This window comes from Lactuca saligna, chromosome 7, assembly GCF_052625555.1.
Source record: "Lactuca saligna cultivar CGN05327 chromosome 7, ASM5262555v1, whole genome shotgun sequence".
Classification (NCBI taxonomy): Eukaryota; Viridiplantae; Streptophyta; class Magnoliopsida; order Asterales; family Asteraceae; genus Lactuca; species Lactuca saligna.
In genome coordinates, this window is record NC_136423.1 from 119719417 (window position 1) to 119738982 (window position 19566).

Sequence of the window (19566 nt, forward strand, 5' to 3'; positions counted from 1 at the left end):
AGTGGAGGAACTATAATTTAGTGAAAAAGTAAAAGACTTTCTGAATCAACAGTTTGTAAATTGGCCGATGATGAATAACATAATATAGGGTTCTTTATTTCCGGAAATTTCAGTAAGATAAGAGAAAACCGAGACAATCAAATCCATTCCCACACTTATAAGAGGGATGCGTGGAAGACAGAGGATGGCCTACCACCCGATGGAGGACCAACCGAAAAAAGGTTACGTGTTATGCCTTTATCCAACATTCTGTGTTTATAGAGCAAAAATAGTCAGATATGTTAGATGATAATGAAAAATAACAAATAGACTAGCATATACATTCCATATTATAAATCAAAAATAAAATGTGCTAACAAAAATATTAAAGTGTATATACCATATAACATAAAACAAACTTTCTAACATTCGTCCTCATCTGGATCAAAGTAGTCAAAATAAACTAGTTCGTCTCTATCCTCGTCATCTGAATCATCTTCTTGGTTTCTCGCTTCAGAACCCTCACTCTTATCGGAAGATATTTGGTCAAAGTTAGTTTTATTTGAGGCTAGGGTCAAACGTTCACTAACATTTACTTCATTCGGTAACTCAAACCGCTCATTAAGATGAAAGAATCCATTTGCTTCAGTGTTTCCATCAAGCGCAACTTCTGTTTCAGCTTCGATGACTTCATATACCCCTCTTGGTTTTGTCTTGACAACCACCCAAAGATGACAAAGACATACATACCTGGGGTGTCGTTGAAATTGATTCTCTAGGGGAAAAATGTGTGAAATGTGAGGAAACTGAAATCGAAATACATACATACCTGGGGTGTTGCTGATGGTGGTGTGGGGCAGCGACGGTGGTAGTATGGCGCAGCGACGGTGGTGATACGGGGCAGCGTATGCGGTGATGTGCGACAACGATGTTGGAGGGCAAACCTGCAACCGTTTTGGTCAATGTGGGTCGCCGATGTGTGTTGAAATCAGAGTTCGGAAATCACAAAAGTCCAATTGGTTACCTGAAATCAGTCGAGAATCACTGATGGATGTGTGCTGCAGTAGGCTTCAGAAATCGTCGGTGTAAACAAGGGTTTTGTTTGGGTAATTTTGATCGATGAGCAATCTTCAAGCGGGAATTTGGGTTGTAGGAGGGCATATCAATTCTGTAGGTATAACGAAATGTAGGAATTTTTTAGGTATCAACAAATTGAAAAATTGATGTATTATATTAGAATTAAATATAATTTGAAAATAACCAGGTATGTTTTTTTTTCAATATAATTAATATAGTGTATAAATATTCTATTTTTTTAACTGAAATATTTTACCCTTTTGATTCATTCTAAAAAAACAACTGTAGATAATACATCATATAAATGTACATAAAACTGTGTATACGCATAGATACACATACACACATACATACTCAAATACACACATACATATACATAACCATAGGCAATCCGTATGTTAATAGCAACGGATTACCTATGGATAAAGGTTATCCAAAGGTATTTACCTACAGATTACATATGTAATATGAGTTTTTTTTTTTCCTAGGGTCTAATGCCGTTTTTTTTTCGTTTCATTTTTTTCACAACATCATTATACTTTGATTGCTTTGTTTTCACAAAGTTATACATCATATAAATGTACATAAAACCGTGCATACAGATAGATACACATACACGCATGCATACGCATCCACAAACATACTCAAATACACACATACACATATACACATACATACATATCCATAAGCACACAAATACACACATACACATACATATATATATATATATATATACTCACATACATACATACATACATAAATACATACATACACTTATTCAAATATACATATTTCCCCTAATTATCATCATTTTTCATTGCTCATACACTAAATGTATATTGTTTTACCTTATTGGTGTGTTAAACATTGTTTTTTTTTTGTTCATTAGTATGTGTCTTAAACACATTCGTTACGATTATTATATATTATCATTATGTTTATAATAATAATAATTGTTATTAGTACTATTAGTATATGTATACATTTGTATGTAAGTTTATGTTATGTATAATTTGGTGAAAACAAAGAAATCAAAGAATAATGAAGTTGTGAAAAAAAAAATGAAATTGAAAAAACAATATTTTCCCTTAAAAATTAGAAACAAAAAAACCGCAGGCAATCCGTAGGTAAATACCTACGAATTACCTACAGATAAAGGTTATCCATAGATATTTTATCCGTAGGTAAATTACCTACGGTTTATTTTTACTTTCTATTTTTCAAGGGTCTAATGTTGTTTTTTTCATTTCATTTTTTTTTACAACATCATTATACTTTGATGGCTTTGTTTTCAAAAAGTTATACATCATATAAATGTACATAAAACCATGCATACGCATAGATACACATACACGCATGCAAACACATACACATACATACTCAAATACACACATACACATATATACACACATACATATCCATAAGCACACATATACACACATACACATACATAAATATATATACATATACTCACATACATACATACATAACTAAATACATACATACACTTATTTATACAAATATACATATTTCCCCTAATTATCATCATTTTTCATTATTCATACATTAAATGTATATTATTTTATCTTATTGATGTGTTAAACGTTGTTTTTTTTCGTTAGTTCATTTGCTTATGTCTTAAACACATTCATTACGATTATTATATATTATCATTATGTTTATAATAATAATTATTATTAATAGTACTATTAATATATGTATACCTTTGTATGTAAGTTTATGTGATGAATAAGTTGGTGAAAACAAAGAATACTAAAGTTGTGAAAAAATGAAACTAAAAAAAACAATATTTTCTCTTAAAAATTAGAAAATAAAAAAACCCGTAGGCAATCTGTATGTGAATACCTACGGATTACCTACGGATAAAGGTTATCCGTAGGTAAATATATATTTACCTACGAATTACCTATGTTTTTTTTATCTCTTTTTCAAGGGTCTAATGTCGTTTTTTTAGTTTCATTTTTTTTCACGACATCATTATACTTTGATTGTCTTGTTTTCACAAAATTATACATCATATAAACGTATGTAGAAGAATGTGCATCATTATAACTCTTTACTATATATGATACAAAAAGCTATTTATGTTTGTTCTTGAGCAACAATTAACCTCATTAAACAAATACACGATATACTAAAAATAATACATACATATGGTTTGTATGTAAATATGTGTATTTATTTGTATTTGTGTAAATAAAACAACTTTCGTTTATATTATATAAAAAAGAATAATAAAGTTGTAAATGAGTAATGGGTTCTAACAATGCATACCTTTGTATGTAAGTTTATGTTATGTATAAGTTGGTGAAAACAAAGAAATCAAAGTATAATATTGTTGTGAAAAAAATGAAATTGAAAAAACAATATTTTCCCTTAAAAATTAGAAAAAAAAATTGTAGGCAATCCATAGGTAAATACCTACGGATTATCAACAGATAAAGGTTATCCGTAGGTAAATGGTAATTCGTAGGTATTTACCTCCGGATTACCTACGAGTTTTATTTATTTATTTATTTTCTATTTTTCAAGGGTCTAATGTCGTTTTTTCCTTTAATTTTTTTACAACACCATTATACTTTTATTGCTTTGTTTTCACAAAGTTATACATCATATAAATGTACATAAAATCATGCATACACATAGATACACATACACGCATGCATACACATACACATATATACACACATACATATCCATAAGCACACATATACATACATACACATACATAAATATATATACATATACTCACATACATACATACATAAATAAATACATACACTAATACAAATAAACATATTTCGCATAATTATCATCATTTTTCATTATTCATACATTAAATGTATATTATTTTACCTTATTGATGTGTTAAACGTTGTTTTTTCCATTTGTTCATTTGTTTGTGTGTTAAACAGATTCGTTACGATTATTATATATTATCATTGTGTTTGTAATAATAATAATTATTATTAGTACTATTAGTATGATTTTAATTTTTTTGTGTTTTAAATATTTAAAACAAAATGATCAAAAAAAAAATTTAAGATCTGAATTTTGAATAATAATAATAATAATAATAATAATAATAATAATAATAATAATAAAAATAAAATTACAAAGTCATTGGTATTTCGTAGTTATTATGTAGCTATTTTCTTCTATGGGTAGTCTGTAACTATTCTGTAGCTAATTACCTACGGAATACCTACATGCTTACTTCCGTCGCTATATTGTAGCTATTCTATAGCTAATTACCAACAGAATATCTACGGACGCTCATCCTTTGTTATTCCGTAACTATTCCTGTTACTAACTTATGACATCCCATTCCGTAAGAATTATGTTGGTATTATGTAGGTAATTACCAACAGAAATTTTCCGTAGTTATTTTTCTATGACAAAACCCTTTGTTTCATATTTCTTTGAATTCATTGGTAGTGTAAATATTTCTTTGAACATAGTCAGAACTTAGATTTTAGCATAATTCCTCTGTTGCCGGATGACACGTTCCAAGAGTTTAAATATTTCATTGAATTCCATGGTAGTGTAAGGCCTTCTTTCTTAAGTTACAGAGGATATTAGAGGAGGAACTATAATATAGTGAAAAGGTAAATGAGTTTTTGAATCAACAGTTTGTAAATTGGCTGATGATGTATAACATAATATAGGGTTCTTTATTTCAGGAAATTTCAGTAAGATAAGATAAAACCGAGACAATCAAATCCATTCCCACACTTTCAGGCAAGCACATACGATAAGTTTATCCGAGTACCAATCCTATTTAACATAGAATGAAATCTAATTATCAATCATTTTCATCTGGCCAAGAGGATTGTTGAAAGCTTGGAACTCACAATACTTGCAACTCAATGGCATGAAAGACTCGATCCCCAACTCATGGTGATGATGATGATGACCATCATCATCATGATCATTGTTAACAGGATCCGCAATCTTACGTGAAATCACGACGGAATTGATGACGTCATCGTCTGGATGAAAAACGGAGAGAAGTTGGAACCCTTGAAGTTGTTGTGGTTCTACCACTGGATAGAGAAAGACACGGGCACCATGAGCACTCCTCAGCATGAGCAAAGCACCTGGGGCCATGTACTTTGCCAAATGATCGATCACCTTCACCTTCTCATCAATATCCATCCCTACAAGTGCAGCCAAGAAAACGACATCATATCCCTTCAACTCATCTGTCACATCCATTATATTGGCAGTGTGGAATACCATTCTTTGGGACAAATCAGAATCAGAGGAAACAAGATGAGAGGCCATGGAATTTGCGGAAGAGTCGATGTCATAGTTGTGAAAAATGGTGTCCTTGAGATGATAAGAGGCTAATACAATAGATGTGAGAGGCAAGGGGCCGGACCCCACAAAGGCAAGACGCTTAGGGGCTTGTCCAAATGCAGAATAGTGTTCAGTGAGAATGTGAAACTCAAGACGGCTAAGCTTCAGGTAATTGGAGTAGTAAGGGAATTGATTCAGATGGTGAAGTGGATTTGGGAAAGAGCCTAAAATGGTGGAGAAGTGGGCTTCAAGATGGCCTTCAGCCTCACCACAAAGTCTTATGAGCTTTGACCTTATTTCTTGAATATTGGCCGGGAGACTGTTTATGTTGATAGAAGAGGGTGGGATGCATGTGCGGACGAGCTCAGTGAATAGGCTGTCAACATCTTTCGAGGGTTTCAGATTCTCAAGCTTTGAAATTTTGTGATAAATCTCACACACTTTCTCTACCAAAACATTCTCTTTCTGGACTGATTCCATGTCTGACACTAAATAGTTAATCGAATATTTCTTGGACAAGCTTTTAAGATAAACCCTTTTTATGTCAGAAAACAAAGAACCAATTGTGTCCGTATGTAATTCTCAAATTAAGGATGTGTGTTATTTATAGCCATGTTCAGGACCCACATATAATTTGTGAAGAGGGACGATCCTTGCTCTGTTTTTTATTTGACAGCAACACCACATATTAACTTTTTCTGATATGAAGTTTTTATGTTTATTTACGACCTCAAAATAAATCAATACAGATTATACTCTTTTAATTGAAAAAAATTATAAGAAATTTTTGGAAATGAAATAACATCTACATATTAATATATAATATGTACGTACTTAGTCTATGTGCTTACCCCAAGCCTTGTTATTATATAACTAAATATGACAAGACATTATTAACTTTATTTAGCTTGTGAGGTTAGTAGATGCTTTTAAATTCTTATGCTTTCACATTTCAATTGTTCACACATGTTTTAGTTCTTTAAAATTTCCTTTCTCTTCTCCAAACGAAGAGACACTTAGTAAGCATTGAGAACCAAATTTGTTGATTCGTCGCCTTTCTAACTCCGGATGTCGCTACAAGTGTGTCACGAGTATTTTAGCGATGAATTAATTCCCAACTTATAGACGGGTTTTGTCACTACTCCTTTACTAAAACCCAAGATGAACGAATAGCACCTGTAAACAGTTAAAATAATTTTGTTGGTATTTTAAAAGAAAAGTAACAATATTTTGTCACTTGTCACTAGTTAGTTAAACAATATTATTGCTCTAATTTTTTTAAATACAAGTGTTTGATTCATTTTTATTAAATCAGGGTGAGAATTTTTTTTTCTAAAAAAGCATTTTGTTCAGCGGATATGTGGAGTATTGGCGAAATGTTGAAGTAATATGACAGGTACTTAGGGCATCCACAATGCATTAAACTTTATAGAGTTCAATGGAGTGTCACATCATCATTCACTATTTCATACAATTCTATTCGTTTTTATCCCACAATGCATTAAACTCTACAAGTTCAATAAAACATATTAAAAAAATATTTATTTAAAGATTTGAAGACTTTCATTTTTCCTATTGAAGAGTTCAATGGCCATTGAACTCCAAATCTATTGAATACCAATGTGGTATTTCACAATGGTAGAGTTGTATCAATTGAATGACAAATAGGTATGATATCTTATTCAACTCTTCCATTAAACCACCCATTGTGGATGCTCTTAGGGAGGTAATAGGAACATTGAAAGGGAGCAAATTCGAAGGATAATCTTTCTTAAATTGTTTTTTTGAGAGGATACTTAATCGTTAATAGTTTCCACATTACAAGGTTTCTCCCGTTTACTTGCCACCACATAAAATTTGTGAAGAGGGACGATACTTGCTCTGTTTTTTATTTGACAACAATACCAAATAGTATAAGTTCGTAAGTAGACCCCTAATATATATATATATATATATATATATATATATATATATATATATATATATATATATATATATATATATATATATATATATATATATATATATATATATATATATATATATATATATATAATTTTTATATCAATAATGGTCCATTTATCAATCGAGGACTTTAATGCGTATTTTACATTCGGGTATGTTCTGATACGTTTTCAACCGGTTTGAAATGACTCATGTGTTTTGAATATGAATTACCTTAGTATTTGAGTTTAGTTGTTATTGTGTTTTTTATTACCATCATATAAAGATATATATTAAACTTTTTCTTCACTTTTTCTTTTTATGTTTTTTTACGATCTCAAAAAAAATATCAATATATAAATGGTACTCTTTTGGATTAAAAAATTATAAGAAATATTTGGAAATGAAATAATATCTACATATTAATATACAATACGTAGTACTTAGTAGATGTGCTTAACCCAAACCTTGTTATTATATAACTATATGTCTATATATGACATGACATTCTCAAACTTATTATGTTTGTGAGACTAGATGCTTTTAAATTCTTATGCTTTCACATTTCAATTGTTCAAACATGTTTTATATCTTTAAAATTAACTCTCATTTCCAAACTAAGACAGTTACTAGAAACAAGCATCAACAACAAAATTTGTTGCTCCATCGCCTTACTCACTCCAAATGTCGGTACAAGTGCTTCACGGGTATTTTGCGAATGAATTAATTACATACTTATAGATGGGTTTTGTCACTAATTTCTATGTAGATAACCAAAGATGAACCAATAGCACCAATAAAAAACATAATTTAAGCCACTTCTAGCAACTGATGTTCCTATCTATTAGAAGAAAAGTAACAATATATTGTCGATATAAAGTTCAACAATATTTTGTCTTATGTTTTCAAATATCAGTGTAACAGATATCATAACTTCTTAATTGATTGATTGAACACACATCTAGAATATAAATATAGGAGACAAGAAAAATAAGAAATGATAACAGTTCTTTACAGTTACTTTATTCAGCTCTTGGTAGTCGATGCACATACGATGAGACCCATCATTCTTCTTCACAAACAAGATCGGTGCTCCCCAAGGTGAACTGCTCGATCGAATGAACCACTTGTCTAACAGCTCCTGCAGTTATGTAGACAACTCCTGCATCTCGGGAGGAGGCAACTGATATGGTGCTTTGGCTATGAGAGTTGCACCAAGAGCCAGATCGATCCTAAACTCAACCTTCTTCTCTGGAGGCACCTCAGGTAAATCCTCTGACAATACATCTAGGTAGTCCCGCACAATACGCATATCATCCACAGTCGTCTTACCCTTATCCTGGGTATCCATAACATATGAAACATCACCAGAACAACCCTGCTACAAATTACGTCTGGCCCTCGCTGCTGAACACAAAATCGGTCCACGCTGAGATCTCTCCCCATGAACCACTAACTCTCCCTCACTTGGAGTCCGAACTTGTACCAACTGCTGCTCACAATCGATCACTTCCTCATTAGGGATCAATCGATCCATGCCAACTAAAACCTTGTTCCCACGTAATAGAATGGTAACCAAATCCATTACATACTACTCACTGAACAACTAAAGAGTATAACCTCGATGAACCCTCTCAACCTGAACAGACCTATCATCAGCAATCTCAACATCAAGAGGACAATTCAGGTCACCCAAAGCTCCCGAAAATCTCTTGCTAAGCACAAGCGATACAGAAGATCGGGTAGCCCTCGAATGAAACAATACTAATCCAGAAATACTGTTCACAAGAAACGATACTAAAATAAAACACATAAACATAACCAATCAATTTAATATAAATAAAGAGATAAGGAGAAGATACATACCCATCACCACATCGGGAGCTGCACACATCTCCTCGACCATTAACTGGAATGTCTTGCTCTTCGCCACTTCACCATAGGTGAATCTGCCCAGCCATGGTGTCCATCAATAATTTGAAGAAGTGCAGGAGGAAGTGCTGACACCGGTCCTGCTGTAGCCAAGCTCGTACAATGAGCCTTCTTTTGGCCCCTTTGAGTGCAATGAAATCAAATCGAATAAGATCTTAGGGTGGTGGTAGCAGTACAATCTCTGTTACAGTGTCCTGTCCGACCGCACTTGAAGCATCCAGAACCACCGACCATGCACGGTCTCTCGTACGCCTTGTTGCACTTGTCACAACGGCTCCAAGCATGATAGCCTCTCGATCTAGAACCAGATACCTTGGGCTTCTTGTCCGAACTCTCAGCACTCGACACATAATCTAGCTTTCTCTTCTTCTCCATCTCCATATCAATCTCCCTTTCCTTAGCTTTCACTATCATATCCTCCAGCGTCTTGCAGCTAGATCTGCTCACAAGCTGTCGAATATCACTCCTCAACATCTCATGATATCGGTCCTTCTTTTCTCATACATTCACTCATTCTCTTTGCTTTGAACCATTCTTTTCTCTAGACCACATATGTACTTAGGCATAGGTGATGCAGATTGTATTTCATCCCAAATCCTTTGTAGTTTGGTGTAGTACGCTGAGACGGAAGCTTTGTCTTGTCGGGTTATAGTGAGGGTCTATTTTAGCTCATATTCTCGGGGTGCTCATTCTTTACTGAAGCGTTCTTCAAGGGCTTCCTATATTTCTCTGGCATTCCAGCGTACTTGACACTACTTCTAATTTCTTTCTCCATGGCGATCGTGAGCCATCCCTTGATCATGGAATCATAACTTCTCCACATCATCAGATCGGGAGTTCCTTCCACAGGCATCTCCAATGTTACATCAACAAAGCTGATTTGATTTTGGCGAAAAGGAAATATTGCATCTCTTCCTTCCAATAACCATAGTTGTTATCGTTTAGAAGATCATTAACATGAATCTGTTTGGATAATCAGATGCATGTATCTAATAGACGGAGTTGACATTGATTTGTTTGCCGCTGGAGCTATCTTTGAAGAGGTCGTTCTCATATGTGGGCTTGGTCATGATTGGGAGGTTTGCATCCATGTCTGATACCATAATAGATATAAAAATATCTTAACTGTTTGATTGAAAACACTTCCAGAATATAAATACAAAAGAAAAATAAGAAGGAATAATCATTACAGCTACACAAGATATCCTAAACAAAAAAAGATATAGATAAAATGGACGGATTCTATAACGCCCCATTTCTGGTATGTAATTTAAATAAAGTATCTTTCACTTTTTAAGGGGGTACTCGATGAGTCTATAGCCTGACTCGTCAAGTTAAGATGGGATAATCGCACAATTGATGTTGGCTACTCGACGAGTCCATACGCTAGGACTCGGCGAATCCGCCTGTTTGAATGAAGCCCTAATTTCAAGGGTTTGTACCCAAATTTAATGTCATTATAGCCTCCCACCCCAGCCTCCAGCACCTTTAAAGCATTTACCCTGTAAAACCTAGCCCCATTGCTGAGTTTGAGTGTGATTGTGTTAGCTTAGTAGCTTTGGAAGAGAAGGAAGGAGAGAAGGTCCATAGAAGAGAAAGGAGATACAGAAGTTAGCTTCCATCTGTTTCTCATTCAGGTAATGAAGTTATGACCTTGTGTATTCCTCTATTTAAAACCTCTTTTATGTTTTTCATGTCTTCTTTGGAACCTTTATGATTCAACACTTGAGATATGGAATTTCTTTTGGAATGGAAACCTTAGATCTAGACGTAATTGAACCCCAAGAACTCATTAGAACCACCTTTATGCGATCTTGGCCTTGTTCCAACCCTAAGTGCTTAGTATTTATTGATTTTAGATATTTTAGCCTCATACTCTTATGCATGCACATAAAGTTGGAAAGTTTACGTGCAAAACCAGTCCTAGAAGCTCAAATCTATGTTTTGGAAGCACTGGAACCGATTAGAAATGAATGTGTAGTAATAGCATGCTTGGGACTCGGCGAGTTGTTCTTCAGACTCGACGAGTGGTTCATCTGACTCGGCTAGTCACAGTCAGGATGTGTTCATATGCTGAAGGAGAACTCGACGAGTTGTTCATGCAACTCGGCGAGTCGGATGAAGTTAGACTTGATGTTTGCATCGATGTAGCACTCGTCGAGTTTTTGCCAAACTCAACGAGTAGAAGCAGGTAGAGGACTAGAACGGATGATTGGGACTCGGCGAGTTGACGGACCAACTCGGCGAGTCTGGTCAACTGAAAGATGACTTTGACTAGGGGTAAAATAGTCATTTTACCTTAAGGGCATTTATCAGTACATAACCTAGTGTTTTGTGGGATTTGTAGTCGGACAGTTCCGGTGCAGCAGCCAGCCAGCGTTAGAGTTGGCATCTCAGCAGCCAGCGTTACGAGGTGAGTTTTCCTTCCAATAGGAACGGGTCTACGGCCACAATGCCGGCCCATTTAGTTAGAAGTAGTTCCGGAGATCGGTCTGATGCAGTAGTTCAGTGTGCTTGATGTCTTTGTGATTCAAGCATGTCTTTATGTTATGTGTTTTGGACTTCGATCCGATGCAGTATGCAATATATGTGTTTATGCAGTTGATATGTCTATGATATGCTATGTTATGCCCAGTCAGTTCTGGACTTCAATCTGATGCAGTTAGTTATGGACTTCGGTCCGACGCAGGGGACAAGGTCCTAATTAGTTCCGGACTTCGGTCCGATGCAGAAAGCAAGGCCCTGGTTAGTTCCGAACTTCGGTCCAATACAATTTCCGGACTCCAGTCCGATGCAGTGGGCTAGGCCCAATAGTTTTTGTGTGTTACTGTATGGTATGTGGTAGTTTGGGGGAGCTCACTAAGCTTTGTACTTATAGTTTCAGTTTTGGTTTCAGGTACTTCCGCAAGCAAAGGGAAGACCTCGGGTTGATGACATCACACACACACACACACACCACGACTTCAGTTTATCCTGGGCATTTATTTTGGATGTTAATATGATTGATACTGATTTGTTTGACACAGTACTATGACATTTGAGTTGCTCATTCCGTGGTTTTATTATATATGATGTGATTTTTAGTATTATTAAAACAAAATTTTTGGGTTGTAATGTTGGGTCGTTTCAAGTTGGTATCAGAGTCTTGGTTTGAGGGATTCGGGAACACTTTTGTGTGTGTCTGAACTCAAACTAAGGAAATGGTATAAAATTTTCAAGAGAAAAACCATGTTTACAAAAGGATTTTGAGAAAATAAAACAGTTTTAGAAAAAGTATAAAGAAAAGAGTTTTAGTAAAAGCAAAAAGAAATTTAAAAAAAAAAAGAGAAAGTGTGTGGTGCATGCAATCAGTCGAGCTCAAGTAACTACTCCCAAATTACCTATACAAGTTTATATTATGATTATCTATTTCAGTTTCAGTAGAACAACATGCTAGAATAGGACTAAGGATTTAGGGGGATGCCTTATGTGCCTGATATATGTGTTCCAGCTTTATGAGAATTGCATGCTAGTATTGAGTAGACAACAATAGGATATCTTGTTTAGGTTATGCCTGATATTGTGAGCTTAGCATTGTATGCTAGTACAGTTTCTTGTTATGAGAATAGAGTTGCTTGATTAGTTTCCTGTGTCCAAATGTTGCTTGCTTTGTTCTTTGTGGAACTCCTAGTGATGGGAGTTAGCCATTAGTTGAATACATCACATCACATGTGATCAGGGTTGAATAATCGCAGAGTGCTGGATTTGGCCCTACTACGCAGCTCTTGTTTGAGTCCAACTATTGTGGGGACGAGTCTCTTACTCGAAGGATTATCCGAGCCTCATCACATGTAATGGTATTCAGGTGATGACTAATTGGCATTACAAGGAGGCCTTAAGCGGCCGAGGACTGGTTTTGGTTGAGTTAGAGATTTCCTAGGGCAAGCCCAGGATGAGAGTAGCAGAGATCAGTAGCAGTAGTGGTGACTTGGTGGAATCGAGGCAGTTCTTGAGGAAAGTATGGATAGATGCGGAAGGTAGTATGAGCCCGTACTACTAAAAGCAGAGGATGCATACTCGAATCAAGGAAGGCCGAGGCGAGACCAAGAAACCTGTAGTAGCAGCGATCCCTCAAGATATATCAGTGTTTCTGACGATTATCATGATGTGTTTTCAGAATGGTGGTTTTACGCCCTAGGCCAGCAATCGGCAGTTCAAGAGCCGGTGAGGGATCGGGATCAGGCTCGGGGGCCAAGCATCTAGCTGAGCAGACCAGAGAGTTCCTCACCTTAGAGGTTACTCGTATCATACTTGAGCAGACTCCTGTGATCTTTGGTTCGGTCAAGGAGGCCATTTTGGAGTTGATGGATGAGAGGCTGAGAACATTCCGTGCGGAGGTGGCAACCATGATGGGGTCTCGCACAATCACCTTCAAGGAGTTCAGAGCTTGTGGTGCTCCAAACTACAATGGGCGCGAGATCCTATTGCGAGTACTAGGTGGTTGGCAGATGTCGCCAATGCTTTTTGCACTAGCAGATGTCCCAATGGGGACAAGTTTAAATTAGCATCTTGTCTTCTGAAGAATAGGGCACGAGATTGGTGGGAGGAGATTCGGCATGTCATCGGGGATGACGTAGCACTTGCTGCTATGACATGGGCTGATTTTACTACCAGGTTCAGAGTCGAGTTTGCACCGGTCATTGAGGTGCAACAGTTAGCCAGGGAGTTTCAGGATCTTGCTCAGACTACAGAGACGATTGCAGGGATTACCACCAAGTTCAGGGAGAAGGCTCTTATCACACCCCAAAACCAAGAATGGCGGAAACGTTCTGGGGTGGAGGACGTCATGTAAAGTATCACAACACAGTAAATGTAAATAAGCAAACAACATCATCCATTGTATTAAATATAAAATTTTAATACAAGCGTGTTCTGTACAGTTTTAGACACCAAAAATATAATGTGAATCAAAATAATATGATGAGTCTTGAATGCGCTCCATCTTCTCAAAAGTTGGCATCGGTACCTGTCTACTGATGACCTGAGAATACAAGTTATTTTGAAAGAGTTTATCAGCATTAAGCTGGTGAGTTCATAAGTATTTTAGTGTCGATGTTTGTTATCAAAACGTTTGAACATGTCGTAAGTATAAGTTGTAAATTGTATGTAAATGTTTGTAAAAGTTTGAATCTCTCAGAAAAACCTATATTTTCTATTAAAGTAGCCTTCTACCAAGGCTTAACTGTTTTGTATGCTCGTTTGATGTAAAAGTGTGTAATTTCCCAAGTGTAACTATCTTTTAACAAAATATAGTTTGTACATTAATGTTTAAGTGAGGTTATCACTAAAAATGTAATGGGTAAATCATTGTAGTACTGTAGTTTTGTATTATAGGAACTACTGTTGTACTAACTACCTTAAACCGGATTTATATTAAGGTATAATGTGATAATTGCACCATACTATCGACTGATAACAACGACATAAAGAACGGTCGTAATAACGGAATGACGTTTGGCACCCGCAGACCTGCAGGTCCGGCTGTAGCTAGTAGCAAAGTGTAGGATAGTCAATCCAGTATAGATCTATACGCAAACTGAACGCTCTCCCTCCAAGAGAATTCTGGCTACAACTCGGGCCATGACATTTAAGGCATGCTCCGATACAGTGGATCACAATTGTTATCGTATTCTTGTATATGTAATGAAATGTTTCTCGTTCTAGTATAGTTGTATATGTTCTCATAGTATAGTTGTATATATTCTCTTCCTAGTATAGCCTCATGAATGAACTGACTCATTGATCTAACAGTTGTAATAGTATGATTCTGTGTTACCCCGATGGTAACTTACTAATGGTGGGTCTAGTGCGTATGAATATGGAAGTACTTTTATGTCTATAAATGTATATTTGATATATAATTAATATGGCAACGACCTTCGGATGGTCACCCGAAATTCCACTAGACCACATCCAAATCGAGGAAAAGGAAATAAGACAGGTGGCTTTCCTAAGCCCTTTAAACATTATTTATACATCTATACATATATGGACATGCAATTTATAAGTAGTAAAACAAAGTTTAAATAAAAGCATTTGATAAGTAAAAGAGTTTGTAAAACATTTTGAAGTAAACCAGTCTGATAAACAGTTTGAACAGTGATAAAATCATTGGTTTCCTAGTTATTAATCACATGTGATTAATGCAATCACATGTGATCGAAGCAATAACTATAAGGATTTAACTTGTATCCCCCCATAAAGTATTTAAACATTTAAAATCATTTCAAAGGTTGATTTAAGGGGTATGAACTCACTTGGAAGTTTGAAGATAGCGGGATGGAAAATCGGGCAGAGTTTCGTCTCGCGAAACGGATTTTTTTCTCGGGATTCTCGGGAATCTCGGTAGTAAAATCGACCCTCGGGACTTGAGCAAAAAGACCAGACCTTCGGGTTTGAACGGGCACGGAAATCGAGGCAAGATCGTGAGAGAAAGAGAGAGAATGAGCAAAAATTTTCGGAACCCTCGCATCCCTTTTATAGGGGTGCTAAACCGCCTCCGTACGCGGGGCGTACGGATGTACGCAGCGCGTACGCGACGTCATCGCTTACGTATTTCGGATGAGGCGGGTCGGATGGGACGGCGGGTCGGATGGGTCGGGTAGCTTCGCATAGGGCGATGTGGACGATCTGAGGTCCTTGATTCGAGTATGCGGGGCGTACGAGAGTACGCAGCGCGTACTCCGGTCCTATCTGCTGACTCCCTTTCGGATATTACCAAGAATTTTTAATTATTTTTATATTTATTTTAAATAAACTTCTAAAATTCATATCTCCTTCATACGAACTCCGTTTTCGACGTTCTTTATATCCCCGCGAAGGTGAGACTACGATCTACAACTTTCATTTAGATTCCGTTGGCAAATTCTGAAATTATTTTTATTATTTATTTATTAAAATGACGTGATTAAGGAATTTCTTTAAAAATTCATAACTTCTTTATCTGACGTTGGTTTTTGCCAGACTTTTTACCGCTGAAAGACCATTGTCGAGACCTTTGATTCTCGTTTAGGTCATTCCGGCCAAAAGTCACTCGATCTCCGTTTCGAGTTTTTAGTTATCCGTTGCTAAGCCGAACTTGAAAAATCCATAACTTCCTTATATGAAGTCAGATTTGGACGTTCTTTTTACGTACGATCACGGTTTAATGACATTTAAACATAGAAGAATTTAAATAGAAACTTTTTGGACATTTTATTATCAAAGTTAATTTTATTAACTCAAAAGTGTTTACAATACTTAACCTATTAGGTCACTACAAAGAGTTGAAATATCGGGTTGTCACATCATCCCCCCGTTAGAGGGAATTTCGTCCCGAAATTTAAAGTAAGATAACACTTGCGGATTAGGGAAACAGATGTGGGTACTTGCGTTGCAACTGATCTTCGCGTTCCCAGGTGAATTCAGGTCCTCGCTTTGCATTCTAGCGAACCTTCACGATAGGGATGCGACTTTGCTTGGTTTGCTTGACCTCTCGGTCCATGATTTCTACTGGTTCCTCCAAGAAGTTGAGGCTCTCGTTGATCTCGATCTCGTCGAGTGGAATAACAAGAGTCTCATTGGATAGACACTTTTTCAAGTTGGACACCTGGAAGGTAGGATGTACGTTACTGAGTTCTTGTGATAGATTGAGTTTTTAAGCTACAGGACCGATTCTCGCAAGAATCTCGAAAGGCCTTATGTACCTCGGATTAAGCTTCCCACGCTTTACGAAGTGTATCAAGCCCTTCCAGGGTGAGACTTTGAGAAGGACTCGGTCTTCCACCTGAAATTCCAAAGGTTTCCTTCGTTTATCAGCGTAGCTCTTCTGTTGGTCTCTAGAGGCTTTCAATCGTTCACGGATCTGAAACGATTTTCTCTGTCGTTTCCCGAATGATCTCCAGACCGGTGAGAGTACTGTCGGAAGCTTTCCCCCTGGCTAATTGGGTATCACCCACCTCAGCCCAGCACATAGGGGATCTGTACTTTCGACCGTAGAGAGCTTCAAATGGAGTAGCCTTGATGCTCGTGTGATAACTGTTATTATAGGAAAACTCGACAAGGGGTAAATGAGTATCCCATGCCTTCCCAAAATCAATCACGCAGGCTCGCAACATATCTTCCAGAGTTTGGATGGTCCTCTCACTCTGTCCGTCGGTTTGAGGATGGTAGGCTGTGCTCATGTCCAGCCTTGTTCCTAGGGAATGTTGTAGTGATTGCCAAAATCTTGAGGTAAACCTACTATCTCTATCGGAGATAATGGACATAGGTACACCATGTAGCCGTACGATTTCCCTAATGTATGTTCTCGTAAGTTTCTCCATCTTGTCGGTTTCTTTGATAGGTAGGAAGTGTGCAGACTTGGTCAATCTATCAACAATGACCCATATGGTGTCAAGTCCACACGTTGTCTTGGGCAACTTGGTTATGAAATCCATAGTGATCCGCTCCCACTTCCATTCCGGGATCTCTGGTTGTTGCAATAAACCAGAGGGCTTCTGGTACTCGACTTTAACCTTTGCGCAAGTAAGGCATTTACTCACGAAGGTAGCAATCTCTGCTTTCATATTAGGCCACCAATATAGCCTTTTAAGATCCAGATACATCTTATCTGAACCTGGGTGGACGGAATACCGAGTGTTGTGCGCCTCGGTCATGACCAAGTCTCGGAAACCACCGTGTTTCGGTGTCCAGATCTGGCTTATGAAATATAAGGCCCCGTCACCCTTGGCTTTCTAAATTCTTGTCCATTCCTCTAAAGGATTCATTCGTCACATTTTCAGGTTTCATGGCTTCAAGTTGAGCCTCCTGAATTTGCTTAGACAAGTGTGAATGGATGGTTATTGACAATGACTTGATTTTGCAACCAGAATATTCCTTCCGACTTAGGGCGTCTGCTACTACGTTGGCATTACCCGGGTGATAACGAATATTGCTTTCGTAATCACTGAGTAGCTCAACCCACCGTCGTTGTCTCATGTTGAGCTCCTTTTGATCGAAAATGTGTTGTAAACTCTTGTGGTAGGTAAAGATAGTGCTCTTCGTTCCATACAAGTAATGTCTCCAGATCTTCAGAGAAAACACCACTACTCCTAGTTCAAGATCGTGGGTCGTGTAGTTAACCTCGTGTGTCTTCAACTGTCTCGAGGCGTAGGCGATGACCTTACCTCGCTGCATTAGGACACATCCAAGCCCTTGATTCGATGCATCGCAATAGACTACGAAGTCTTCTATTCCTTCGGGAAGGGATAGTATTGGTGCGGTGCACAAGGCTCGTTTGAGTGTTTGGAACACTCTTTCTTGTTTCTCTTCCCAGTCAAAGGCCACGCCTTTCTAGGTTAGGGTTGTAAGAGGTTTCGCTATTCGAGAGAAGTTCTGAATGAATCTGCGGTAGTAGCCAGCGAGACCTAGAAATTGACGAATTTCTGTAGGTGTCTTAGGTGCTGACCAGTTCTCAATGGCTTTAATTTTCGATGGGTCCACGTGGATTCCCTCTTCGCTTACCACGTGTCCTAAGAATTCGACTCTCCGGATCCAAAATTCACATTTCGAGAACTTCGCATAAACTTTCTCTTTTCGTAATGTCTCTAGAACTTGTCGCAGGTGATCGCCATGCTCTTTCTTACTTCGGGAGTAGATCAGGATGTCGTCAATGAAAACGATGACGAACTGATCCAAGTAAGGTCGGCATACTCTATTCATCAGATCCATGAAGACTGCGGGCGCATTGGTCAATCCGAATGGCATCACCACGAACTCGTAATGTCCGTAACGAGTTCGGAAGGCTGTCTTCGGCACATCCTCCTCTAGCACTCGTAACTGGTGATATCCAGATCTCAGATCAATCTTAGAAAAATAGTTCGCCCCTTGCAGTTGGTCAAATAGATCATCTATGCGAGGCAGTGGGTAACGATTCTTGACCGTCAGTTTGTTGAGTTCTCTATAGTCAATACACATACGGAATGATCCGTCTTTCTTCTAAACGAACAAGACCGGTGCTCCCCAAGGTGAGAAACTCAATCTTATAAGGCCCTTGTTGAGTAGTTTGTTAAGTTGACCAGAGAGTTCCTGCATCTCAGCTGGTGCGAAGCGGTAGGGCGACTTGGCTACTGGGGTAGCTCCTGGGACTAAGTCGATTCTGAACTCGACCTGTCGTTGCGGAGGTAACCCGGGTAGTTCTTCTAGGAAAATGTCGGGGAAGTCGCTCACTACATGGATGTTCTTTAGTTCTTTCGTTTCGAGGCTCGTGTCGACGACGTGAGCAAGGAATGCATGGTATTCCTTACGCAGATA

General features: G+C 37.3%; 1 protein-coding gene and 1 long non-coding RNA gene across 2 annotated transcripts; both read right to left on the reverse strand.

Moving 5' to 3' along the window:
- Positions 1-311: 311 nt before the first annotated feature.
- On the reverse strand, positions 312-1103 carry LOC145007551 (uncharacterized). Its single transcript, XR_013662990.1, has 3 exons — positions 1004-1103; positions 809-923; positions 312-729 (listed from the first exon to the last, which is right to left on the reverse strand). It is a non-coding gene; the product is annotated as an uncharacterized LOC145007551 (long non-coding RNA).
- A 3627-nt stretch (positions 1104-4730) lies between these two features.
- On the reverse strand, positions 4731-5942 carry LOC145003852 (nicotianamine synthase-like). The gene has a single exon (XM_078962756.1). The coding sequence runs from the start codon at positions 5857-5859 to the stop codon at positions 4876-4878; it is 984 nt and encodes a 327-aa protein (XP_078818882.1). The 5' UTR covers positions 5860-5942; the 3' UTR covers positions 4731-4875.
- Between the last annotated feature and the right edge of the window lie 13624 nt (positions 5943-19566).

Coding starts and splice junctions, on each gene's coding strand:
- LOC145003852 (XM_078962756.1), bottom strand. CDS start 5,859: ATGGAATCAGTCCAGAAAGAGAATGTTTTGGTAGAGAAAGTGTGTGAG.